The sequence below is a fragment of the Abramis brama genome (assembly GCF_963993115.1).
Source record: "Abramis brama genome assembly, chromosome: 16".
In the NCBI taxonomy this organism is placed as follows: Eukaryota; Metazoa; Chordata; class Actinopteri; order Cypriniformes; family Leuciscidae; genus Abramis; species Abramis brama.
Window position 1 is genome coordinate 8,114,462 of NC_139978.1, and position 25,139 is coordinate 8,139,600.

General features: G+C 36.3%; 1 protein-coding gene across 1 annotated transcript; it reads left to right on the forward strand.

Annotated features, from left to right (window-relative positions):
• Positions 1–2,576: 2,576 nt before the first annotated feature.
• On the forward strand, positions 2,577–23,262 carry sypb (synaptophysin b). Its single transcript, XM_084086414.1, has 8 exons — positions 2,577–2,759; positions 5,903–5,968; positions 11,383–11,507; positions 13,376–13,574; positions 15,276–15,467; positions 16,615–16,753; positions 17,211–17,390; positions 22,100–23,262. The coding sequence occupies exons 1-7, from the start codon at positions 2,742–2,744 to the stop codon at positions 17,357–17,359; spliced, it is 888 nt and encodes a 295-aa protein (XP_083942540.1). The 5' UTR covers positions 2,577–2,741; the 3' UTR covers positions 17,360–17,390; positions 22,100–23,262.
• Positions 23,263–25,139: the final 1,877 nt, after the last annotated feature.

The window sequence follows — 25,139 nt, forward strand, 5'->3', positions numbered from 1 at the left end:
GTTCAAATGGACACCTTTACAATACTAAATTAAATAAATTCTAGTTCTTTTTAGTTTTATTCACTTAAATCCCTTATTATTATTATTATTATTATTTTATATGTATTTATTATTTTTAAATGTATTATATGGGTCAATGACATGGCGTGTCAATTCTGGTGTCCAAAGCATATTCATAATATTAAAAATGTAAACATTTTTAAATGCATTTTACTAAGTGACTCAACTTCCCCCTCTTTAATTACTAATGTGAGAATTCATTATAAATAATTAATATTTAAGGAACTATTGAGCTCAAAATTCCTTAAAATCTGAATACAAAAATACGACAAAAATAAAAAAATATATAAATAAAAGTATTTAAAATCTATTTGGGCATAATTGTATTGATGTTTTCAAATATAGTGATAATACTAAGCTTATTTACATTTTTATGACAGAAAGACTTTTGTCATTCCTGGATAACAGACATCAATGACCATTTTGGACCATAAAACATTTTAGTATATCATGTGTCATGTATTATTGTGTCAAAAAGAAGACCCTGAAGGAGCACCAGATCCTTTTCGGTCACTGGTGCACTTTGTAGAAATATCATGTGTCCTTTTGGATAACACTAATAAAACATTTATAATGTTTTTATATTAAAAAACTATCTTTTTGATCTAAAAGATTACCTTAAGTGATGATAGCTAAGTTGTAGTTTTCCATAGGTGGTTAAGTTAGTGCCTGATTATAAAGAAAAAATATCTGTTTTGTCATTCCTGGATAACAAAAAACCTCTGTTAGCCAGCTAGGACGTGTCATTCGTTATCCAGAATGACATATGCATAACAATCTAGTTTTTAATTAACATATGTAAACTTTTAGGCATAGTTATTATAGTTATATTATTAATATTAACATTATTTACGTTTTTTGCCATATTTTTGCTGTCATTCATCTTGATTTCATATGATTCAACGAGTCACATGGGTCATTATCATTGAATTGAATTTTGTAATGTTAATGGTCAAATCATGAATAATGTAATCATATTTATCAATATATCAACATTTTATTAAAGCTTTAGTATAGCTTCTGGTGTTTTAAGGTCAGTTCTGTCCTGCCAGATGCCTCTGTCTAATAAAGAGAGGCAGAGACGGTTCAGAGCCAGGATAAACGCTGATGCAGAAGCTAGGGCTGAGTATCTCGGACAAAAGAGAGCAAGGTATTATAGTGATGACTCAGTGGAATGATAATGTATCAGTAACAAGCAACCTTGAAATATTAATCGAAATAGGTTCACACTCATTTGCAATAAGCCTAAATGTTTTAGCTGTATAATGTGTTGGACTATACCCTTGGCCATTGTTTTTGAAGCATTATAATTTTACAGATTTACTGTAAATTTGACAGATTTTTAAATCATTAAAAACTTGTCAGTGTCTCTTACTTGGTTTCAAGTTTGAGTGTTGGAAAGAAAAATGATACTGAGGATGTTTTTTATGGTAATCCTGAAAAATACTGCAGAATGTCCTTCCGTCTAACAGTATGTCATTCCGGCTAACAATCACACAGCCAATTCATTTAACCCATATTTGTGTTAGATTACATAGTTTTGTTTTTTGTTGAGTTAAGGATAAAACAAGTCTTATTTACTTTATTGGAAAACATTTTCCAGCTTTAAAAAAAATAATTAAAAAATTGGTTCTGAATTTTGAGTTATCAGCAGCCAAAAATGCCAAATTGATTATATTAATTGTGTGATTAAAATGTAGTTTTCCGAGCACTACCTGTAATTGTTTGTTGAGCTCCAGTTATGGATATCAGTAGCCTACATTTGTATATGCCAACAATGGTAGAAATGTAATTAATTAAAAAATTCATTACGTTACCCAGGAATGACATTTTCATGGGGAAAAAGATCTGATTCGCCAAAAAAATGGTTAATTACATTCTTGAAATGTGAACAAAAGTGGGAAACAGTTCTACCAAACGGAAACATACAAATTAAGTTATACTTCCTACCGAGTGGTTTGTTACAACGCAGTGCGTTTTCCTTTGCCTATCAGCGTGTAATACAAGAATACTACACACCCCTGCATCATCACAACAACGAAACTACATCAAACAAATCATTAAGGTTGTAAGCTGGCTGTTCGGCTCGACTAGGGACACAGGTGTTGAGTGAGGGCTGATGCTGATCCATCACTACTCATTCATGGTGAACAGGGCCTAAATCTGCCGGCACGCCAGCGGATTGGTCGCGCCGATCATGACGTCGAGCGTCCTGACGTCACAGGTATGATGGACAGCCAGGTGATCCAATGATCGCAACCTAACAAAAGACTTTACAAATACAGGAGAAAGAACAAAACACACGTGGAACGTAACAAAAGAAATAACGTTCATTGATTTGCAGAAGATCACTGGGTGTGTGAAAAATATATATATTTCTTTTATTATAATACATAATTAATATTTTTTGTTGTTATTTATTATTATATTTTGTTTGATTTATTTATCAATTGTTATTATTCATAATAATTAATTAGTTATTGCATTATATACATTATAACCCATTATATTAAAGCAGTGCAGTGTGATAAGGAGTGCAGCTGTGAAAGAAGCGCATTCCCTCAGACAGCATGGCTTGACCGATAGATGTATTATCCCGAGCGAGCGAGCGGGTGTCATCAGTGCTGTGACCCGGATGTCTCCACTCGTCTGATCCTCTTATCAGCGACAAGGGGACCGAGATGGATGTTGTCAACCAGGTAAGGCATTCAATCACAGCTATTCACCTAATAATTACTCATGCACTGCAAAGTCCTCACGCTCATTCACGTATAGGCCTAAAGGCAAAATGTTATTTGACTAACAATGATTTTAAATGGACGGATAAAACGGAGTTTAAATTAATAACTTAACAGGACAAGAAAATACCTAGAGACGACGTCTCGTTGACTTTCAGGGAATCTCTGTTGGATGCAACCAAATAAAACACTACAGAAAACCGTTAGCAATTCAAGACAATTCGCGTAAAACCGATTAATAACAATAGGGTACAATTAGTGCATTGCGACTGTGGTGTTTTATACTGTGGGTCGGGATATATTACTTAGTATGAATGACTGAACTGCGCAACTATTTTCAAACGGGGAGCTATAATTCAAACTGGCTGATCAAATAACTTAAAGTCTTTATTTTCATGGTCCCTCTTTGAGATTAGACATAAAAGGACACGAGCCGTCCTCTGGTTATTTATCTGTATTTACGTTAATGTCCAATTCGCGAACGAATCGTCTTTTAAACCGGTTCTTTTTAATGATTTGAACGAACCGATTCATATAACGGTCGTAAATTATTCGACTCTCTAGGGACAACTTAGGTAGTCAAACTGTGAGTGGGTGGCATGTTGGAACCATAAACAATCTATATAACCCAAACTACGTTTTATAACCCAAATCTATATAACCCAAACGTATTAAATAAAACAGTCCGAGGGAACCGATTCGCTCAAATGAATCGGACATCAAAATACTATTTATTCAGACAGTGTCTGCACGTATTACATTATAACAGAACAGTCAGGAAAATATCACAATCTGGATTACTATAAATGGCAAATGGTTTGCATGGGCACTAAAGAGTAAACTGAGAAACGATTGTGCGATTGTCTGCAGTGTGCTGCATTCACTCGCGTGCTCTCTGGCCTTATGCCCGCTGTGCGAGTTAAATAAATCGGCCTGTAGCCTGTAAATGCTCGCCAGTTGCACTTTCATAAAGGAAACGTTGAGATAAGCAGCTTTGACTAATTCTAATGCTTGCAAAGTCTCCCTCTCCTCGCACGTGCGCTCTATTGGTCGCTGCTCTGTCGTCATCACTGACGTAGGTAGGGACAGTCAGGTTATTACAGTGTATTTAGAGAGAAAAAAATGTATTCAGAGAAAGGAGACAAATGCAACATACCTGTAACTGTAATATGCATAAAAATACGTGACTCTGTGCTCAGAAGTAATAAGCTGAAAATAGTCTACATTCTTCAGAAAGGCAGACAGACAGATATATACTGTAGATACAAAGATAGATACTCTTGTGAAAAAGGAGTGTGCATAATTGTGTTGAATGTGCACTTGTAGTGTACTTCAAATCAGCTGTGAAATCAAGGAAATATACCTTATGAATTAAGTAAAAAAATAAATAAATAAAAGAATAGAATGAATAACCACGACAAGTCAAATTGAGTAGTAGACCCAACAAGTTAACTCAAATATTTAAGTAAGTCAGTTTAAAAAACAATATTTATGAGTAATGTGAACTTATTTAATTTTGTGTTCACTTTAACTAATTTAATACTTTTAATGTAAAGCAGCAAGCAGTTAGACAGTCTTTAAGTCTTATTGGCTCTTGGCCCGTCCTCAACCTAACCATCTTGTTAAAGAAATTGAACAGAAATAATGAGAATAACTTAAAATATAATTTGTTAATCAAATACAAATTTCTTTTCGTGAAGAAAACTTAAATAATAGATGTACCTTTTAGACCAAATATACTGTTGCATTTTTGGCATTTATTTTGGTATGTCCAACTCAAACCATCACATTAGTGATATTCAGAGATTTTACTAAAGGGATAGTTCACACAAAAATGAAATTTCTGCCATCATTTACTCACCCTCATGTTGTTCCAAACACGTAAGACATTTGTTCATCTTCAGAATGCAAAGAGAGATTTCTGTCCCTCCATTGACAGTCTACGCAACTACTAGAATGTAGTTTTTATGACTATATCTTAACACACTTAAATACACTTTAAGTACAAAGGCAGAGGAGAAGCAGGCGTGGTGGATATAATCACAGCCATATTAACTTTATTATCCAAAACCAAAACGATAATCCAGGATAACAAGAACAAACGCAACAGCTTTTTAAACAGTGGTTGAGCTGGACAAGGCTGGACAAAAACTAAAACCAAACTGAGAATTTAATTACAAAGGATATAATGAGGAGGGGCAGGTAAACATAATTGGTTACCATGGTAATACTTGAGTGGTAGGAAACATAGGAAACAAGAACAAAAACACAGAAAACAAGGAAAACACCATGAAAACCAACATAAACCTAACAAACTGATTGCATTTAATATTACACACATGCTAATATCACCACATTTACATTTAATTGCAATTAAATGTCCGAAAACAGGTCCTGTTTACATCCGGTATTAAGATGGGTTTTGGCCAATCACAAGTAGATGAGGGAGACACATTCTCGTTTACACCTGCTGTTTTAATCCGTCCACTTTCAGCCGCTTCTGTCCTGATGTCTTAGAGGCTCTATGGGCGGGTAAAAGGAAATGTATGGGTTTATTCAGATCTTTCGGTCTAATGGACAAAATAAGCTTGAGCAACATATGAACGCGTCTGGAGACGACAGAGAAACACGCGGAGAGCAGCAGTTATCGTTTCTGCAGGATCACACCATGAGTGTGTGTCAGAAATCAGGAATGGCGAGAGAACATTGTGCTTGGTACGTTTTTCATCTTCAAACTAAACTTGGGTCTTCAGCCGAGAAAGTTTAAATCCCGTCTGGACCGCATGAGTGTTGTTTACATTATGAAAGCAACCCTGTCGAATGTGTTTTCGACTACCTCTGGAAGTGGTGGAAAGTGGACAAGCTCAAAACGCTTTAGAAACCGTTTACACCTGTATTTAGCGTCGCCCACTCGTGATCCGATTGACCAAAACTCATCTTAATACCAAGTGTAAACTAAGTTTCAGTTTGCTATTATATCCATAATAGGTTCTCTTAAAAGTATGCTAAGTTGTACTTGTTTTTCACATATAGATATATCAGGTTTGATGGTCTTTATAGCAGTAGTTTTTGTCATTGACATTATCTGTTTATTTGTTTTCCAGTTGGTCGCCACAGGGCAGTTCACAATCATCAAGCAGCCATTAGGATTCATTAAAATCTTACAATGGGTGAGTAACTTCAGTTCATGCAGTGTGTTTTTATCTTGCTATTTTTAATCCATAACTCCTTTTCTTTTCTCTTTCCTTCGTATTATTTCCTTCTAAAAACTGTAATCTCTTTAAATATGTGGGGTTGCAACTTTTAAAACTGTAATTTTACCAAAAGCACTGGTATTTCCTACAGTGAATCTAGTTTAGTTCCTTTTAATTATAGCTGGCAGTAAATACAACACACACACACACACACACACACACACACACACACACACACACACACACACACACACACACACACACACACACACACACACATGGCATTGTGCACAGCTTGTGTGGGTGGCTGTGAACAGTCACTGCTGTTTCTTACGTAATGAGAGGAGCCTGACTGTAGTTTACAAGACAAGTGATGGTAAATCAAGACTGTCATTTACAAATCTTTAGATTCTAAGAGTTCAAGTGCCCCAGTGTCTTTAGCAAATGTATTTGCAAATATGTGTGTTTTTGTGCATGTTTAAAGTTGTAAAATAGGTTTGTAGGTAGATAGGTGTAAGCAGGGCTTGACATTAACTTTTTTGCTCAGCAGCCGCTGTGGCTTGTGGTTTTCCTAAGTTACTAGCCGCTCAGCATTTTCACTGGCCACAATTCTGACATCGATACCATATAGATATTTTTAATATTATCTCATAATTTTGCAGCAGGTTTTTTAGGCTGCTGTCACTTTAACGGATCCATTATACATGTGTTTTCTCTCTCAACTGTTTACATTCACTTAATACATAACTGACTGTTTACGTGAATGCTCCCTAAGACCGGTATTTTGACATCGTTTTGTGTGTATTTGTCTGTTTAAGCTCAATAAGAAGCGAAAAAGAACTCAATGTAGTGCTGAGAGGCGGCTTTATGTGCGCGCACTTTGGGTGTGAGAACAAAATCTGTGGGAATAAGTAAAATTATGCTCAATCCCGTGCCGAAATTCAAGCCCTGTTACACCAACAATATTCATCCGGTGCAAATGAAAGGAGTGAGTGAGGGGAGGCGGGTTTGTGTGTCACTCGCTGTCGGAGAAATGAGAGAGAGAGAAAGCGCAGCTGGTATCGTGTTCTGCGGAAAATGAGTATTGAAAGAGTTTCAGATATTTCAGTATTGATATGTATCGAAAAATCTGCATTTAACAACACTACATTGCGCTTAGTTTATTATTTCAGATCCCTTTTTAAAAGACTACAATTGAAAAATGTATGTATTCTATATAAAATTCAACCCTCCAAAGTGGCTAGTAGTGACTGCGTTACACGCCACTGCTGAAACACACCCACATTTCGAGGTTTGACGGTTGTTAATGTATTGAGATATTGTTTTCCTTAAAGATTTAATTATTTTAAAATCTTGGATTTTACTGAGAGAACATTTTTATTATATATAGTATGATATGAAATTATGATAGTATGTTACAGTATGCAAGTTGTTTATCTTCAGTGCAACGGTAAATTTCTTCTGAAATGTTTCCATTTAGGAAATAAAACAGTAGTCATTTTATGGGTCCTTTTGAAGAGACATTGATATCTTGGGCTTTGGTTTAATGTGATATGTCATGAATTTGTGCCCATTTCTGTCTAATTTTCTTTTTAAAGCTTGCTCTAATTAATTGCTCAGAATTAGAGAGAAGTTTTTAGTCACTGGACCGGAGCTGGCATGCATCCTCAGTTAACATATGGTCTCAGTTCTTCTCCAGCTAAAAAATGGCCCAATATTTAGTGGATGTTATGATGCCTTTATTGCATAAATACATTCACTTGCTATTAAAAACTTAACTCCCATTTGTCAGGCGCTGTGTAGGCTGTAGTGCACGATCACAAAGGATAACAAAAGGAGTCTTCCATTAGGAACACTAGGAACATTTTGTCCCATTGCCAAAAAGGAATCCAGGTCTGAATCCAGGTTTGGAACAAAAGAAAAAATGTAACTTGTAGTCACATAATTCCTTATTACTTTCTTTCACCATTCTTCATTCATTTATTCTGTTATTGTTGAAAATCCTTAAAGGAACACGCCGACTTTTTGGGACTTTAGCTTATTCACCATATCCCCCAGAGTTAGATAAGTCCAAACACACCTTTTTCATCTCCATGCGTGCCGTAACTCTGTCTAACGCACCCCCGCTAGCCTAGCTTAGCACAAAGACTGGAGGTGATTTGATTTTTGGAATTTACTAATTATTTTCAACATCCGTCAAGCTAAAGTAGCCCTGACTTTATTAAAGCCTAAGATAATAAGAAAGATACAATAAGATAATAAGATAATAAGAAAGATACAAAATTTATTGTATTTTTGTATCTTTCTTATTATCTGCCCTGTTTCCTTCTCACGAATATAATCACTCAGTGTAAGTACCAACCCATTTAGTTTCTTAAGACACTCAGTCAGCCCAGAATAATGAAGTGTTGTGTTTATTTTATCTGGTGCTTGTCCCATAATACATAATCAGTAACTATTTGTGTGCTGAGCTTCACAAGTTGCATAGAAGTTGTCCATTTGAGTCTGTGCACATGTGCTGTATGACTGTACTTAAATTCGAGTGAACTGCCTAGAAAATTTAGGAGCATTTATGCTGCGTTGCAATTAAAAATGCACAGGGTCAATACGTAAGGGTTAATGCCCGACGAGGTGTCCATTGTCAGGTATTAATGGACTTCGGCGGAGGCAACCGTCTGACACGCACGCCTCGCCGTCGTCCATTAATACCTGACAATGGACACCTCGTCGGGCATTAACCCGCTTGTACCATGGTCACTTGCCAAATAACACATTTTTAAAACATTAGTTTATATTTTAATTAGTTTTACAATCGAAATCTAAAGTTTTTACAAACAATAACTTGGTTTCCCTGGTTGTTGTTTCCACAAGGAATGGTTAAGGTTAAAAAACAAAAGGTTAACAAAATACTAATAAATCAATAACTCTCCTATGCTGAAAGTAAAATGTTGAAACAACATTGCAATATCAATGTTGATTTGAAATTTGAGATTTTTTTTATTTTTTTTATTTGAAAAGTAAAAACGGGCATTCGATCTTTATCCATGTTGCTGATAAATTTTGTGTATATTAAATCGATATAGTTCACCAAAGAATTCTGTCATTATTTACTCGCCCTCATGTCGTTCCAAACTTGTATGAATTTCTTGATTCTGCAAAACACAGAAGAAGATATTAAAAAATTGTCTTAGTGGTTTTTTGTCCATACAGTCCAGGTCAATGGAGACCAATGTTGTGTTCTTTAATTCTTATTAGAGTGTCACGCCATTAGCTTAGCAACATGCTAATACCAAACTCTACTGAAATAAACTGTGCGCTGAGGGCTATTTGTGGCACGCAGAGACGCTGCCTTTGGAGAGCGTTCCTAATCGTCACTGATTCAGTGGTGGCTAGGAGGCAGATACCAACAGAGGCCGCTCACTATGTTTTGGAACAGAGCTTATTTGTGTGTATTTGTGTAAATGTGCGTGTGTAGAGTGATGTGTAGTAGATCAGCACAGTGTGTGTAGTGACAGATGGTAAAGCACCTCAGTGAGATTAATAGCCGGATTTTCTATTCAATCGGATCTTCCTGCAGTGAAGGGAGGGTGTGGTAAAAATACTCTGACTAACTAATCTGTGTGTGTTTGTGTGTGTGTGTGTGTGTGTGTTTATGTGTCTGCAACATTATGACACCAGTGCTAGTAGGTGTTATTGTGTTAATTGTGATAATTCGTTAACACCTCTTGTTTGTCACCTCAACTCATTTATATCTCAGTTTCCATGACAACAGGTGCAACAGTGACCTGGACTGTATATTATATTGTATATTATATTTTATATGTGGTGTGAATGATATACAACAGATGGTGAATTAACACAGAAACATGAACCATTCTCATTTCTGCATTTTCTCTTAAATTTAATAATGTCAATAAAAAGAAGGGAGTTTCATATCAAATATAAAATAGAGTTTTACAAGTGAAATGTCTAAAACATTGTTTTTTGTTTAAATGTTTTTACCTTCATGTGATGGTAAACACTATTCAATGAATATTTTTATTCAGCAAGGATGCATTAATTTGATCAAAAGTGACAGAGATATTTAAATTGTTACAAAAGATTTCTATTTCAAATAAATGCTGTTAATTTGAACTTTCTATTCATCAAAGAGTCCCGAACAAAATGCATCACAGGCTTCCACAAAAATATTAAGCAGCACAACTGTTTTCAGCACTGACAATAATCAGAAATGTTTCTTGAGCAGCAAATCAGCATATTAGAATGATTTCTGAAGGATCATGTGACACTTTTAAAATATATTCAAACAGGTCTTTTAATTTGTAGTAATATTTTGTGGTCTACATAGTCTATATATTTGCATATTACTGTGATGTCTTGTTTAATATAATCAAAAAAGCTTTTCCTACCCAGTGCTATAGGCTAAACTATATTGCATGACACTAGCATAGTATTGAAAAGCTTGTATCCGGCCTGGAATAGAGTTTGGTTTATGGTTATGGTTTGGAGACACCATTTTGGAAATAAATGTGGTAGCCTTGATCTGCCAGTCGTGGGTCTTTCATGCAGAGACTCGCCTCATGTGTTTGCAATTTGCATAATGATGCAAAATGACCAAACGTATCTTTGCAATCCTCACAATCCTGTTGCAGATGAAATATAATGTGGATAACATTAAATAAATATATTTTCGTCAGGTTAGATAGTGATTATTAATCACTCAAATCACCCCTTTATCTAAACCTCTTAACCGTGGGACTCGCACATCCGCCATGTTTGTAGTTTTTAATACTTTTTATGTGTTTGTAGTTCTAAACAAATCCTCGTCCAACACGCAATGGGTTTGTGGGCGGGCAATATTAGCTGTTAGAGTTTGCATAGATCTGCAAAAACAGTTAGACTATCCGGGTATCTTTGGAATACCCATTTCAACATACTACGATTTGGGACACACTAATTCTAATTTTTAATACTATTTAGGACAGACAGTATGCGAATTGGGACACAGCAAATTAAGCACTTATGAGAGAGTCATTGAATTATTCATTCAAATAATATATAAAGTATAAATATTTTTTAATAATAATTCATTCAGATTCACTAAACATTTTAAATAGACTAGCACCAATTACCAGTTTGACAAAACCTCTAGTAAATTACATGTTATTTTGTTTAGTTGTCTGCTCAGAATCATGGGAGAAATTATGATCTATGAATTTTTTTTTACGATTTATTTGTTGCTTGCAAAAACACAGTGAAAAAAATAGGATATTTATTATATAGATTGTACGTTGTATATGGCCGTTTTCAGTACACACGTTTCATGCTTATTGCCATTCTTTACTTACACACATTTATAACAACTGACTCTCTTTCTTTCTCCTTCTCAGTTCTTCGCCATCTTTGCGTTCTCCACCTGTGGCGGTTACTCTGGAGTGTTTCGTCTGAGCGTGGAGTGTAAGAACCGCACAGAAAGTGACCTGAACATTGAGGTTGAGTTTGAATACCCGTTCAGGTCAGTGTTCCACTGCTATTCCTGTCATATCAGATCACAGTGCAGCAGACACAAGTCCTCAATAAATATCGACAGCTTCCATTCTTTAATTGATGTGTTTGATTCACCTAGTTGTAAAGAAAGATTATATCATTTCATTTTTATAGTTTATTTCTCTATTTTTTAATGCAATGTTTTTTGGAGATATATATATATATATATATATATATATATATATATATATTTATATTTATTTATTTATTTATTTACCTGTAAATTTACTATATTTTATTTATCATTAATTTAATTTAATTTAATAATATAATTTAAGCACATTCTTCACATTCTTTCACTTAAATACAAAATAACGCTTCATTACATGCAAAAACTTGTTAAAACATCTCAAAAAGTCTCATATTGGGTGTCTTTGCTGACCTCTTGTTCAAAGAAATATAATTATTGCCACTAGATGGCCTTATTGCTCTCTATGGAGCAAATTAACTGTTCCCCTGGGTCCTAAAGTCAGTTGCTTTTGTAATATTAAAATTATTACCATTTATTTTGCATTTGTGTGCGTGTTCTTCATTGTAAATGTGTTCAAATGTGTTAAAAAATGTGTGCAACCACGGGACTGTGGCATTTTTTTTTTTTTTTTTTTGATAAATAATAAAAAAAATCCCCATTTCCCATTCTTTCCTATAGGGGTCAAATTGACCCACGAGGGAAGGATTTGTTACTGTTTTTAATACAAGCACATAAACTCCTCGAATCCAGTACATTTTTTGTGTGTTCCAAGTCCAAGTGCGACAAAAGTCCTAAAGTCTTGGACCACTCCAATGAACACTCAGTTTTTATTACAACCTGCCATACTAGTCATTAGTTTTATTTTGTGTGAAACGCGTCGAGATCCACCAATAGCAAACCTCAACCACCCAACAATACAATTGATTCATGATGGACAAAATCAAGTCCCGCCCTACATTTTGTCTTCTTCAAGAAACCGTTTCACTCAGATATACAATAGGAAAGAAAAGACTATTCCAACCTTTGTTTTACACCGACTTTAAAGTGTCTATAGGGGCTTTGGCACCAGAGAAACCTTTTCATAGTTCCTAGAATTAATGGTGGAAGTACCCGCTTTTTGGCGTTTTCGCACCGCAGAAACTGGGAATGATTTTAGCTCTAGAAACGCCTTTAGGGGGAACTAATTTAGCTCCTACTTCAGAGTAGGGACTAAACCAGCACTATAGGAACTACCAGTGACGTTAATTTACGCTGATTGGCCGAATGCATGCGAAACACTAGCACCTGCTATTTTTAAAAAAATCTGTGTAAACACACAGATTATAGCCTATATATATACTCCAGAAACGAACTCTAGGAACATGGAAAACAGTGATGGACCTCTTAACCTTTCACGCTAAGGAGAAAATCCAACGCAACTTTGAGGGAACCAAGCGAAACATGAATGTATTTCTCCTCAGATAGCGACATGGGGCATTAACCACACGGCAAACGCTAATACTTAGGACTTTTAAACAAATCGTAAACTAATGAAGATGGAGAATGGGAACACTGTGTGCTCGGGCTCTGGCGTTCTCAGCGCCGTCAAAATAAAAGTCAAAATAACAAGCGTGGCTTACGTCACTTCAGAGTTTCTACTGCCGATGTGAATGCAACCAGGAAAATGGCCCTAGGGGAACATTTATTTCTCAGGGAACCACCCTAGTTCCTACAACTAAGTTTCTAGAACTGCCCAGTGCGAAAGGGGCTTATGATTCCATAGGAGAACCTTTTAAATGTATTCACCTGAATGCGCACACACTCTCACACATTGGTCAAGCGATTTAAACTTCTGACAGACATTTACCAAGTGTCTTTCTCCACAGACTGCACCAGGTATGGTTTGATGCTCCTTCATGTAAAGGGCCGGAACCTGAACGTCTCTTTCTGGTGGGAGACAACTCTTCCTCTGCTGAGTTCTTTGTCACCATTGGTGTCTTTTCCTTCCTTTATACAATGGCAGCCATGTCCGTGTACATCTTCCTCCTGGAGAAGTACCACGAGGGAAACAAAGGAGCTCAGGCTGTGAGTCTTCTTGCAGTCTCTTTCCTGTGAGGCAGATAGCCTTATGTGCCATTTTGAAATCATGAGATTAAAAATGTTAATTAAAGTGATTAAAATGTTGATATACATTTTCTTTGAGCATAATCAGCATAAAACTGAATGACTTAAATGAGAGAAGAAAAAAACAACAACCTGCAAATCAGGTTTATTGGCAACATTTACCGACTTTCAGCTGTTTGCAATGAACAAATCAAACAAAAGTCATTTAAATAGCTCAGCACAACAAATCAGCACAAAAAAGGCAACCAAGCCTTGGGTATGCTTGGGATCATTGTCCTGATGGAAGGTCCAATGACGCCCAAGCTTCAGCTTCCTCACTAATGGCATGGCGTTTTCTCTTAGGATTTCCTGATCCTTCAATGAATCCATCTTGCCTTCCACACGCTGCATGTATCCAGTGCCAGAGGATGCAAAGCAGCCCCAGAGCATCACAGAGCCACAACATGATCAACTGCAGACAGAGTGTTCTTTTCAGCATATGCTTCATTCTTCTTCCTGCAGACATACTGCTGATCTATAGGGCTGAAAAGTTCTGTGGCTTATTTAAATGATTTTGAGCACTTGGTGTACGTTCAGATATTTCATGTGTTCTAGCTCAAGCACACCTGGTGCAAGTAATGAAGCCATTGATTAGTTGCATCAGGTGTGCATGAGACAACACCTGTTTTGCAGAGTTGTGCTGTTGTGAGGGATTCTACTCAGGGGGTTGAATAATTTTGAGACTGCAGAAGTCATTAAAAGTTGCATTTTAAGTTGAAAGTTCAATTACTTTTGTTTGATTTGTTCATTGCAAACAGCTGAAAGTCTGTACATTTTGCCAATAAACCTGATTTGCAAGGGGGGTTGAATAATTTTGATTACAACTGTATATCTTTCTTAACGTTAGTTTATAAAAATACAACTGTTATTTGTTAATGTTAACAGATACAACTTTTGATTTTAATAGTGTATCAGTAAATGTTGAAATTAACATTAACTAAGATTAGCTAACTAATGCTAACATTAGAATGAGATTAAGAATAAATTCATGTGCGTACGCATATGTTGGGAACTAGGCACAGATTTTTTCGTGAGAAGTTCCCCTGTGTTTATAATCCATGCAATTATTAGCAAATGAGACCCATTGTTTTGAAAATTGTTCTAAATGTAAAAGTATCAGTATCAGCCACTCAGAATCTATCCTGCTTTAAAGAGCATGTGCATTTAAGGCGAAAGATGATAAAACTTCAGCACACTTATAATAAACAGAACGTTAACATGCGTGGGCGTGGACACTAATATAGTTATAGTAATAGTATTTGTAATTTTATTTGGTTCACGTTAATATAGTAAACTAATGTTAACAAATTTAACCTTATTGTAAGTGTTACCAACAATTTTAATAACCTATGATATTTTGTTAACCCTGTTACATTCAAAATATAATGTTGCAACACTGAAGATCAGTGGAAAATGTCTAACATACCTTAACTAACAAATCTGTTTGAACCATAAAGTCTGTCCCTTTATTATATTATAGATTTTAAAGGGGGAAATGTCACTGCATTATAGTGTGGCAGTAAACACATATTAATTTTTTTAATATCATATAACCTATTAAAATGTAAATGGTGATTAGTATTCCGATGAAAAAAAATTAAATAATTTGGTTTTGTTCTACAGGATTTTGTGGTGACAGCTATTTTTACCTTCATGTGGTTGGTAAGTTCAGCGGCGTGGGCCAAAGGTCTCTCGGATGTTAAGAGGGCGACTGACCCCGATGAGGTTATCAACCTCATCACTGCATGTGATCATGAGGATAACCGCTGCAAAGAAATCCATGAGCCTGTGGTTTCCGGCCTGAACACATCTGTGGTGGGTACTGTCACTATAAATAATGTTATTATGCATATGTATTAAATGTATTTCTAGTATTTTATAATGACACGTGGGCAGTTGAGAAAGGTTGGACATTATGTTTATGAGCAATGACGAAATTATGTTACTCCTATAAAATACTGTAGTCATGCATTGATAATCAATCATTATGCTCCATTATACTCTGTTATATACAAAGTCAGTCAGCAAGTGACCAACCTTCAATGTTGAAATGTGGTTAATATAATGTTATACATGTTTCAACATTTAAAGTTCCCCTATTATGCTTTTTCAGTTATGACCGTTCATGTAGTGTGTAATATAACTGTTTATGAATGTAAAAGGTCTACAAAGCTCAAAGTGCATGATAAATGGAGTTGTTGTCCCCCAAAAGAAAAAAATGATTTTGAGCTGCCTCAAACTAGTCGTCAGTAATGCCAGTCTTACTTTCTACAAGTGCAGAGGAAGCCTCCGAAGCTTAAATTAATATATGGTAATGGGTGTTTTGTTTCCGAAGTGCTAAAAGTGGTAGACCAATCACAACAGACTGGGCCATCTGACCAATCAGAGTAGAGCAGTCTCTCGGAAAGGAGAGGTTTAGAGAAACCGAATCCTTTATCGAACTGTGAGAAAAAAGGTAATTCTGCAATGTATATTTATAAATTAAAGTGTTTTTTTTTACCGTAGATGCATGTAAATCTATTGGAGGATACCTCCAAAACAAAATTAGGAAACTTTGAAATAGCATAATAGGGGCTCTTTAATGCTAAATAAAGGCAAAATATTTACCTGTATAAATCAACAATGACATTTTAATTCACCTATGTTAAAAAGATCAACGTTGATCCATGTTTTGAACAATCATCCAAATTGTTTTCGTTAATTGAAGAAAAAAAAAAAATGAAATAAAATATAAATACTGCAAAAAAAAAAAAACTTAATGCAGATTTTGCCTAGGCTACTAACTGAAAATAAACCAAGATTAGTTGCAACGTCCAGTGATAAAATCAGTATGTATGCTTATTCTAATGAAACTGGCAGTATTTTCATCAGGTAAAACAGGGTGTAGATGTTTTTGGGCATACAAATGAATGCACACAGTATGTGTAAGTAACCATTTGGCTCGTTTCTCTTATACCTGCAGGCGTTTGGGTTCTGTAATATGGTGCTATGGGCAGGGAACCTGTGGTTCGTCTTTAAGGAAACCGGTTGGCTTACAGCCTTTGCTGGCACTTACACAGCCTCTGGAGAGAAGCAGCCAGCACCAGACTCCTTCGGCCAGGGTGGGCACAACTAAAAGACTGAAAATTAAAGCATGGAATTCACATAAATTATTATGCTCTCAGTGCATAAGTTCATATAAGCTTATGTATTATTACTACCAAGATTTTTGTTGCTGTTATAAACATTTATATTTAGGTTAATGTGAATCTCAAGAAGAAATAAGTCAGTATTACAGTAATGAGGATAAAATAATATGATTTGTATAATATGCTTAATTGTCATTATAATAATATCAGTGCAAAAATGACATTTGAATGATCCTACAAATAGGCTTATCTTCTGTATCCAAAGTATAATTTTAATTTTTAATTTCTGACACATATTCTTGTCAAGTTTTATAAGATTCACCCTAATAGTACTTTCAAGGTAATTGTCATTTGAAATTTTTGACATTTTAAGGCTTGCAAAGGTCATCATCCTGTTTAATTATATTCTCTTTTAAATGTATTTTTCTAGGCTATGGACAAGAAGGTTATGGACAGGACCCTTACGCTGGCTCTCAGGGCGGTTACCAGCCTGAATACGGCCAACAGGGCGAAGGTGGCGGTTACAACCAAGGAGTGTATGGTCAGGGTGAGCCCACCTCCTTCTCCAATGAGATGTGAGCCCGGCTCCGCTGGCTGAAGCTCTGCACTGGTGAGTGAACAAGCTGTAAGTGTACAAGACGTTCCCTTTTAAAGTGGAACTTTGACGCTGCGTCATGGAGTTGACACTATAGGGAACATCTCGGTTAATATTGTAACGTTCGTTCCCTGATGGAGGAAATGAGACGTGGTGTCGATGACTGACACTAGGGGTTGCACTAGGGGTAGACATGCATTTTGACCATAAACCACCTTGGCAGTTTAAATATGCTATTACGAGTCTGTAGCCAATGCTTAAGCGATCCCATATGTATCAACCCGAGCGGCACAACCGCCGCCGAGGACACCATATGTCCGAGGAGCCACTGAAATTGTTTCAGTGGAACCACTGTTTTTACTATGTCTTTAGGGAGTTCAGCATTGTGAGACGTGAAGTCCAACTCCATCCCGAGAAAAGAGATGCTCTGCACTGGGGAGAGCTTGCTCTTTTCCCAGTTTACCTGAAGCCCCAAACTGCTAAGGTGTCTGAGCACCAACCCTAATCCTGTGAGCACACAACAAATCTTGAGAGTGAGCTAGGATCAGCCCGTCGTCGAGGTAGCCAAGGGCCACTTCCCTTAACGTGGTAAGGGCAGCCTCTGCGACTTTGGTGAAGACTCGAGGTGACAGGGACAGCCCGAAAGGGAGGACTTTGTACTGGTATGCCCAACCCTCGAAAGCGAACCGAAGATGTTAGGATGTGCTTGTGTGATAACATCTTGAATGAGAGCTTGTGCAGCACCTGATTCAAAAATCGGAGGTCTAAGATTGGTCGTAACCCACCGCCTTTCTTTGGTATGAAGGGAAACCCTTCTTCATCTTGGATGGAGGGAGGGACATGCTCTTATTGCGTCCTTCACCAATAGGACTGCAGTTTCTGCACGCAGGACAGGGTATATTTGCATGCGGCATGTTCTCGCAATGATAATATGAGCCATCCACGAAAGCTGTCTCAGCATGTTTTTGACCCAGACACGTGAGATAAAGATTGTTGGACAAGAGATATTGGCCGCACTGAGAAACACTCAGGCGGAAAGGCATCTTTACAAAGCTTCTACAAATGCTCTTCGTTTGTGCTTGCTCTTTTAGCGTAAAAACTCTTTTAGAGGAAACTGCTCATTCATGCTTGCTGAAGCGCCCAGGATAACTTTCTCTGCACTTATCCATGCCCTTTTCCACAAGAAAGTCTGCTGCAATGTGGCGTAACACCAGCAATTTGCTTCCTTTTCAGAGGATGAATGGATTGAGCTTGTGTATAGATGACACCCACTTGGCTCCAAAAAAACAAATCTGAATGATTGCTGTGAATATGCACATACATAAAGGGCATAGCATAAACTGACATGGATAACTTATCCGGAGTCAGAGTACATCAACCCCAAGGAATCATTCAAAATGTAGACTGTATAGTGGCGGCATTCCCTAAGCCAATATCTTCCAGTAGTAACAGAAGATACCCAAGCTTCTATTCTCTATAGCAAGGTAAGTCCTGGTAAGTCTAATAAAGGGAGTATGTAAACTACAACCTTTGATATTACCACTACTTCCAAGGGGAGAATGCAAACTTCTTGAGAAGGTTTGCTGTGACAATGCTCAAGATCAGGGAAGAAGGAGGTGGGAACGAGTGAACATTCAACGTAAAACTTTAATCACAAAATAAACAACAAAACAAAACAAAACGACTTTCGGCCTCACGGACAACTGTCGCATATAAACGCAATAAAACACAACATAAAGTCCAGGTCTGGTCCTCTCTCATCCTTCACTGTCGTTACTCCTCCGTTTATCTTTCCGGAGCTCCTCCGTGGGACTCGAGACGTTCCCCCAATAAAACTTACACATAATATAATTGCCAAAGACTCTTGCCACCAAATCCCAACCCTTACGGAAACTGCAGGGGAGCTTCAGCTCTACTTAATTACCCTAGAGCAATTAGGGGAGAGCGCTCACGCCCTGCCTGAGCACAGATAATTTTTCAGGATCCATAAAAGACTCCATTCACTCGTCTAAGTTATAGAGTGCTACAATAACAAGGAGGCTACCAGGCAAACTACCTCTACTTGTCAGGGTCTTAGAACATTAATCATACTAGAGAGAATTTACTCTAAAGGGAAGCAAAAACACTACTTTAAGACCCAACAACGGTTGGGGAGGGAGGTAATATGTTAGTTTACCTTACTCAAACCTAAGGGGTATCCTAAAAAGCAGCTTATCAAAGGGAGCATGCAAGGCACTAAAACCTCAGTAATTAGCCCTTCAGGCTACAACTTTCAATGTTGTCGCTCCTCTAAGGGGAAGCTTACATCTCTACTTGTACTCAGGAAAGGGAGGAAAATGTAATAAAGAAAATGAAAATAACTCTCATCACTTAGACTCTAAACCCCAAGGAAGCACAGGGGAGCTTAGGCTTTACTTAAAGACCCCAGAACACTGGGGGAGAGCAGCTCATACCCTGCCTTGAGTAAAGGCACCCTGCATAAGACCCACTATAGCTAGTGCTTCGTCTTTTTCTATTAGCACTAGCATTAGACCATAAGTATGTGAGATAAAAAGGAGGGATGCCCCACAGGAAAACTTTTTCTACTTTCTCTACTATAAGCATTGTCAAACCAGGTCCATAGTAGATCACCCACCCAAAGTCGAGCGATATCCCTGCTTCAAGACTCAACAATAGTTGGAGAGGGAGGCAAACAAAAATAAAAGGAACTATACTACCCGCCTAATTTCGTTCACTTTGCATCAAGCTTTAGGGCCATCCAAAGGGGATATATGATCCTACCACTATTCAGACAGGAAAGCAAACAAGAGAAAGGCCCTTTTCAAAAAAACCAGTACACACGAGAGCAGCTCGGCCCTGACTTAAGTAAAGGCACTTCTCCAGGACCTGCTATAGCTAGCTCTTTACTCCAGCACTAGCTATAGTATGCAATAGATAACCAGGAGGGATGCCCCGCAGTCCGTCTACCTCTACTTTTCAGGTTCTTGAACCTGGGTCTTACTAGAGAGGCCTATAATGCACCCATCCAAAGAGGAGAATATATGCCTGCTTCATGACATAATAGTAGTTAGGGAGGGAGGTAAATGAAGTAGAGGGTTTATATACTGCCCTACATAACTCCATTCACCCTGGCTCAACCCTTAGGGGGTATCTGCAATGCAACCATCCACAGAGACGTGTACAACTTTTAGACCTTAACATAGGGGAGAATATAGCTCAAACCTGGAAAAAGATACTTCAGGACATCAGAGTGGAGCAAGAGAGATGCCAGTGACAATCAACCTCTGCCTGCAACCACTGACAAATGCCACTCTCACCTTGGGGGTCATGTGAAGCTGAAATATCTTTGCCAAAAACATGCCGTCATACATAAGCAATCAAGCACTGCTCAGCAACATGAAAGAAGTGACAGAAAGAGTGGTTTCAGATTCCTGATTTTTCTAACCAAAAACGCAAACGAACAAGCGGCTCCTGAAGACAAACAAGTAATAAAAACTCAGTGAGTGTTTTAGCGCAATTTTCTGACGTCATGGGATCACAACACTAAGAGATAGTAAATCTTTTTATGGTTTTTTTTTTTTTTTTTTTTTTTTTTTTTTTTGTGCATTCCCGAGATTAGACCTTCCTTAACATAATGCCGAAAACCCGAAGTCTCTAGGTGGTCTGGTTGAGGAGGAGATAGAAGTGCAAGATTGGTGCGCACAGACAGAACAGAAATCATGAGTTAACAATCGCAATTTTGTCCGTTGGAAAATTGCGCAAAAAAGCTGATGACGTGTATTACAGGTACCCTTTAATACTCACAGGCGCTCCACATTATGACGTCGTGGACGGCCGTATGCCAATGATTATTGGCTTTTGTTTACACATGCTTCAGACTCGGGTCATACTAATGGTGTCAACCATAGTGTCAACTCCATGACGCAGCGCCGAAGTTCCACTTCAAAAGGGAACAAAATATGAAACAAGTAACATTTTGGTATTTGATCTACTTTCAACATTTTTATTGCATACATACATCCATACTATACAGTGTGGTCCAAACATCTGTGTCCAATAGGCCTACTAAAGATGCATATTTTAAATATAATTTAATAAAATGTATTACATTTATAAATTATATTATCAGCATGAATATTTGAGTAAAAAGCATAATTGAAAAATCAACATGTATTTGTTATTTTACTTTTTTTAATGATGGCAGCTCTTGAGTGTCACATGATCCTTCAGAAATCATTCTAATTGATGCTCAAGAAACATTTCTTATCACAATCAATGTTGAAAACAGTTGTGTTGCTTCATATTTTTGTGGAAATCATAATACTTTTTTCAGGATTCTTTGATGTTTAGAAAGGTCAAAAGAACAGCGTTTAATTGAAACTTAATTTATGTAGTTAAACTTAGTTTATAATGTAACATTATAAATGCATTTAGTACATAGTACATAAATGCATTAAATGCATAGTCACTTTTGATCAATTTAATGTGTCCTGGCTGAATAAAGGTTTTGTTTTGCCGTTATAACTTTTAAGAAAATGCCCAGTATGCTGAACCTCCTGTATATTGTACACTACACTCTGCACAGTACACAAAAATATAGTATGTACATAGTCATATATTTTTTTAATTGAGTACAATTATGATGTTTTTATTTTGTTGTTTTAACATTTATAGAAATTTTCATTGATAAAATTTTTAAACATTTAAACGTGTCGTCTTTGCAGATCACAGCAAGAGGACGTCGTGTGATCAGCCAGCATGGAAACTACTAGCTATGTTTCCACTGTCTTCAGTTGGTTTAAAGGGAAGGGGGTGGGTGGTATTAAAGCACATAATAAATCTTTTCAGGGTTGATATTACATTAACATCATAACCAAGAGGAAACAATTGGGACCCAGGAGGAAGTGAGACCCTAATTTCAACATATATCTATTACATGGAATCCAGCAGGAGATTATCCATCCTATTATAATGAGGAAAAACTTGAATATGCTACCAAAAAAATTACGGAAACCTATGATGTATATGTTATGTTCGGGGAGCCGTTTGAATGAATTATAGTAATATTAAACTGAATGTGTTTTTCTGTGGTGTAAATATGAATTAATTAGATATACTGTATTGTGAATTTAACTTATTGTTGCTTTTTTTGTGATTCCATTTGTAGTCCCCACATTTGTTTTTATTTCCCCTATATCTTACCACTTCACCACCTCAATCATTCAACCCATGGTAAGAGATCTGACCTTCAACCTCCCACTGAATGTTTTTTTCTTTCTTTTTTATTTGTGTGAAACATTTGAAAGGTTCGTAAGAACACAACGATTAAGTAGTATAAAAGTTCTGTATTTGTCAAGTGTTAACAAAGGTCAGTAGTCTTAGATAAAACTGGTAGGGAGAGAAACCGAGTAACAGAAAAGTTTAAGAACAAAGTGAAACGGGAAGTACAGGCCACTATTTTTTCAAAATGTAAACAAATTATGCACATGCACAAGATATATTTCCTTTTATGTTTTGGTTATATGTCCAAACTTTTATAATTCAAAGCACAAATATATTTTTGGTGCTATAAAAACAGCTTGTAGGAGAACACAGTGAACACTTCACTTCAGTCATGGGTGCTTCAGTACTTGATTGTTTAGTTTTTCTAGTTCTGTGAAACACCACTGATGCTCTTATTCAGACATGAGTGTGAATGACCCCTTTATATTCTTTCTGAAAAGATTTCCATGTGTTTTGGCTTTTTGTTCACACTGATATGTGTATGTTTTTATGCTGTCTCTGTCTCTCTGCCTTTACATGAAGGTCCATATTGCTTTCTTTCTCTCCCTCATTATAACATCTGATAATGCAAAATAAAATAATGTTAGAGAATGACGAGTGATGACATTATTGCTCCAGTGTGTTTATTTTTAGTAGTGCTTTTATGAATTCCAATGTCTTACATTTTTGTAGGACCAGTACATATATAAAGCTATTGTCATTTCACTATGGAGTTTCACAAGAATAAGGATAACTTTTGGTTGAAATGATTATCTTAAGGTTGAAACATTTTGAGTTCTTGAATGCAAGATATATCATTCTGTATCATATTCCTGATCTTACTACAGACATTGTTGACGCCTTTTACGACCAGAAGAGGGAGACGTTTAGTAAATGACATGACCTTGATGGAAATTTGGCTGTTGAAACTAACAAAAATAAATACGCAAAATAAAAAGATTACATGTTAGAAATTAAATATAGAAAGTTAGTAAATAAGCCTACTTTATCAATGCAGTTATTGTGCTTTTCTTATAAAGTACATTGCAGTCAGTAAGATTTTTAAATTAATTTTAATTAATACTTTATTCAGCTTGAACTAATTAAATTGGCCAAAAATTGCAGTAAAGACATTTATAATGTTACAAAAGATTTTGATTTCAAATATGCTGTTCTTTTGATCTTTCTATTCATAAAAGAAAGTGTATTATGGCTTCCACAAAAATATAAAGCAGCACAACTTTTTCCACATTGATAATAATAATTGTTTCTTGAGCAGCATATCATCATATCAGAATGATTTCTGAAGGATCATGTGACACTGAAGACTGGAGTAATGATGATGAAAATTCAGCTTTGATCACTGGAATAAATTATATTTTAAATATATTTAAATAGAAAACATTTCTGTTAAATTGTAATAATGTTTCACAATATTACTGTTTTACTGTATTTTTTATCAAATAAATGCGGTAGTGTGTGTACCATCAGTTTTGCTATTATTTGACTGTTTATATTCACTGTAAACCTGAATGAGTGTTTTTGAGTCTTTTTGATTAGTGTATTTAATTAGCATCTTTGAGGAAAAGTTTATCTAAAAATAGCTTGCATGAATGTTACAATTGCTAGAGTATTTTTTATCCATTCAGTGAGGGAACAATGATTGATGTCTTGATGGTTTCTTCTTATATTTGCAATGAAGGTGTGTTTTATTTTATTGTTTTTGAAATAGACTTTAAACCAGAAAAGTGTGGTTTCCTGCGGCCTCCCCTCCCTGCATGCGCAACACATTTGTTGTGATCACTCACTTGTGTTGCCAAAACAAGGCCCTCTGTGTATGTGTGTGTGTGTGCGTGCGTGCGTGCGTGTGTGTGTGTGTGTCCACATGGTGATCTGCTAGGGAGAGCCGTCAAAAGCGACCCAAAGTTATTATGGAGCAGAATATTTCCACAGTGTCACTTAAAATTAAATTGTTACCTATAAAGTATAGTTTCCATGAGAAATCTCTCTCTCTCTCTCTCTCTCTCTCTCTCTCTCTCTCTCTCTCTCTCTACACTCCCTGTAAATCATCATGAGACAGAAACACATTCCAGATGTGAAGCATTTACAGTTTATTTCCCCATTCAAAGCCATTTGTCACAACTCTTCACTGCCCCCTTCTCCTTCTGCTCTTAAACTGTAAACAAATGAGCAGAAAATTAAGTGTCAGTACTTGTGGCAGTACCATGGTAAAATGATTTGTATAATCTCATGAAATCTGTCAAGAACATGTCAGGGTCATATTTAGACAAAAATATATTTTTAAAAAAATAACAAAAAAGTCCTATGGGTTTTGTTATATTTAAATCTATCTATCTATCTATCTATCTATCTATCTATCTATCTATCTATCTATCTATCTATCTATCTATCTATCTATCTATCTGTGACCTGGAAATAAATCAAATATATATATATATATATATATATATATATATATATATATATATATATATATATCAT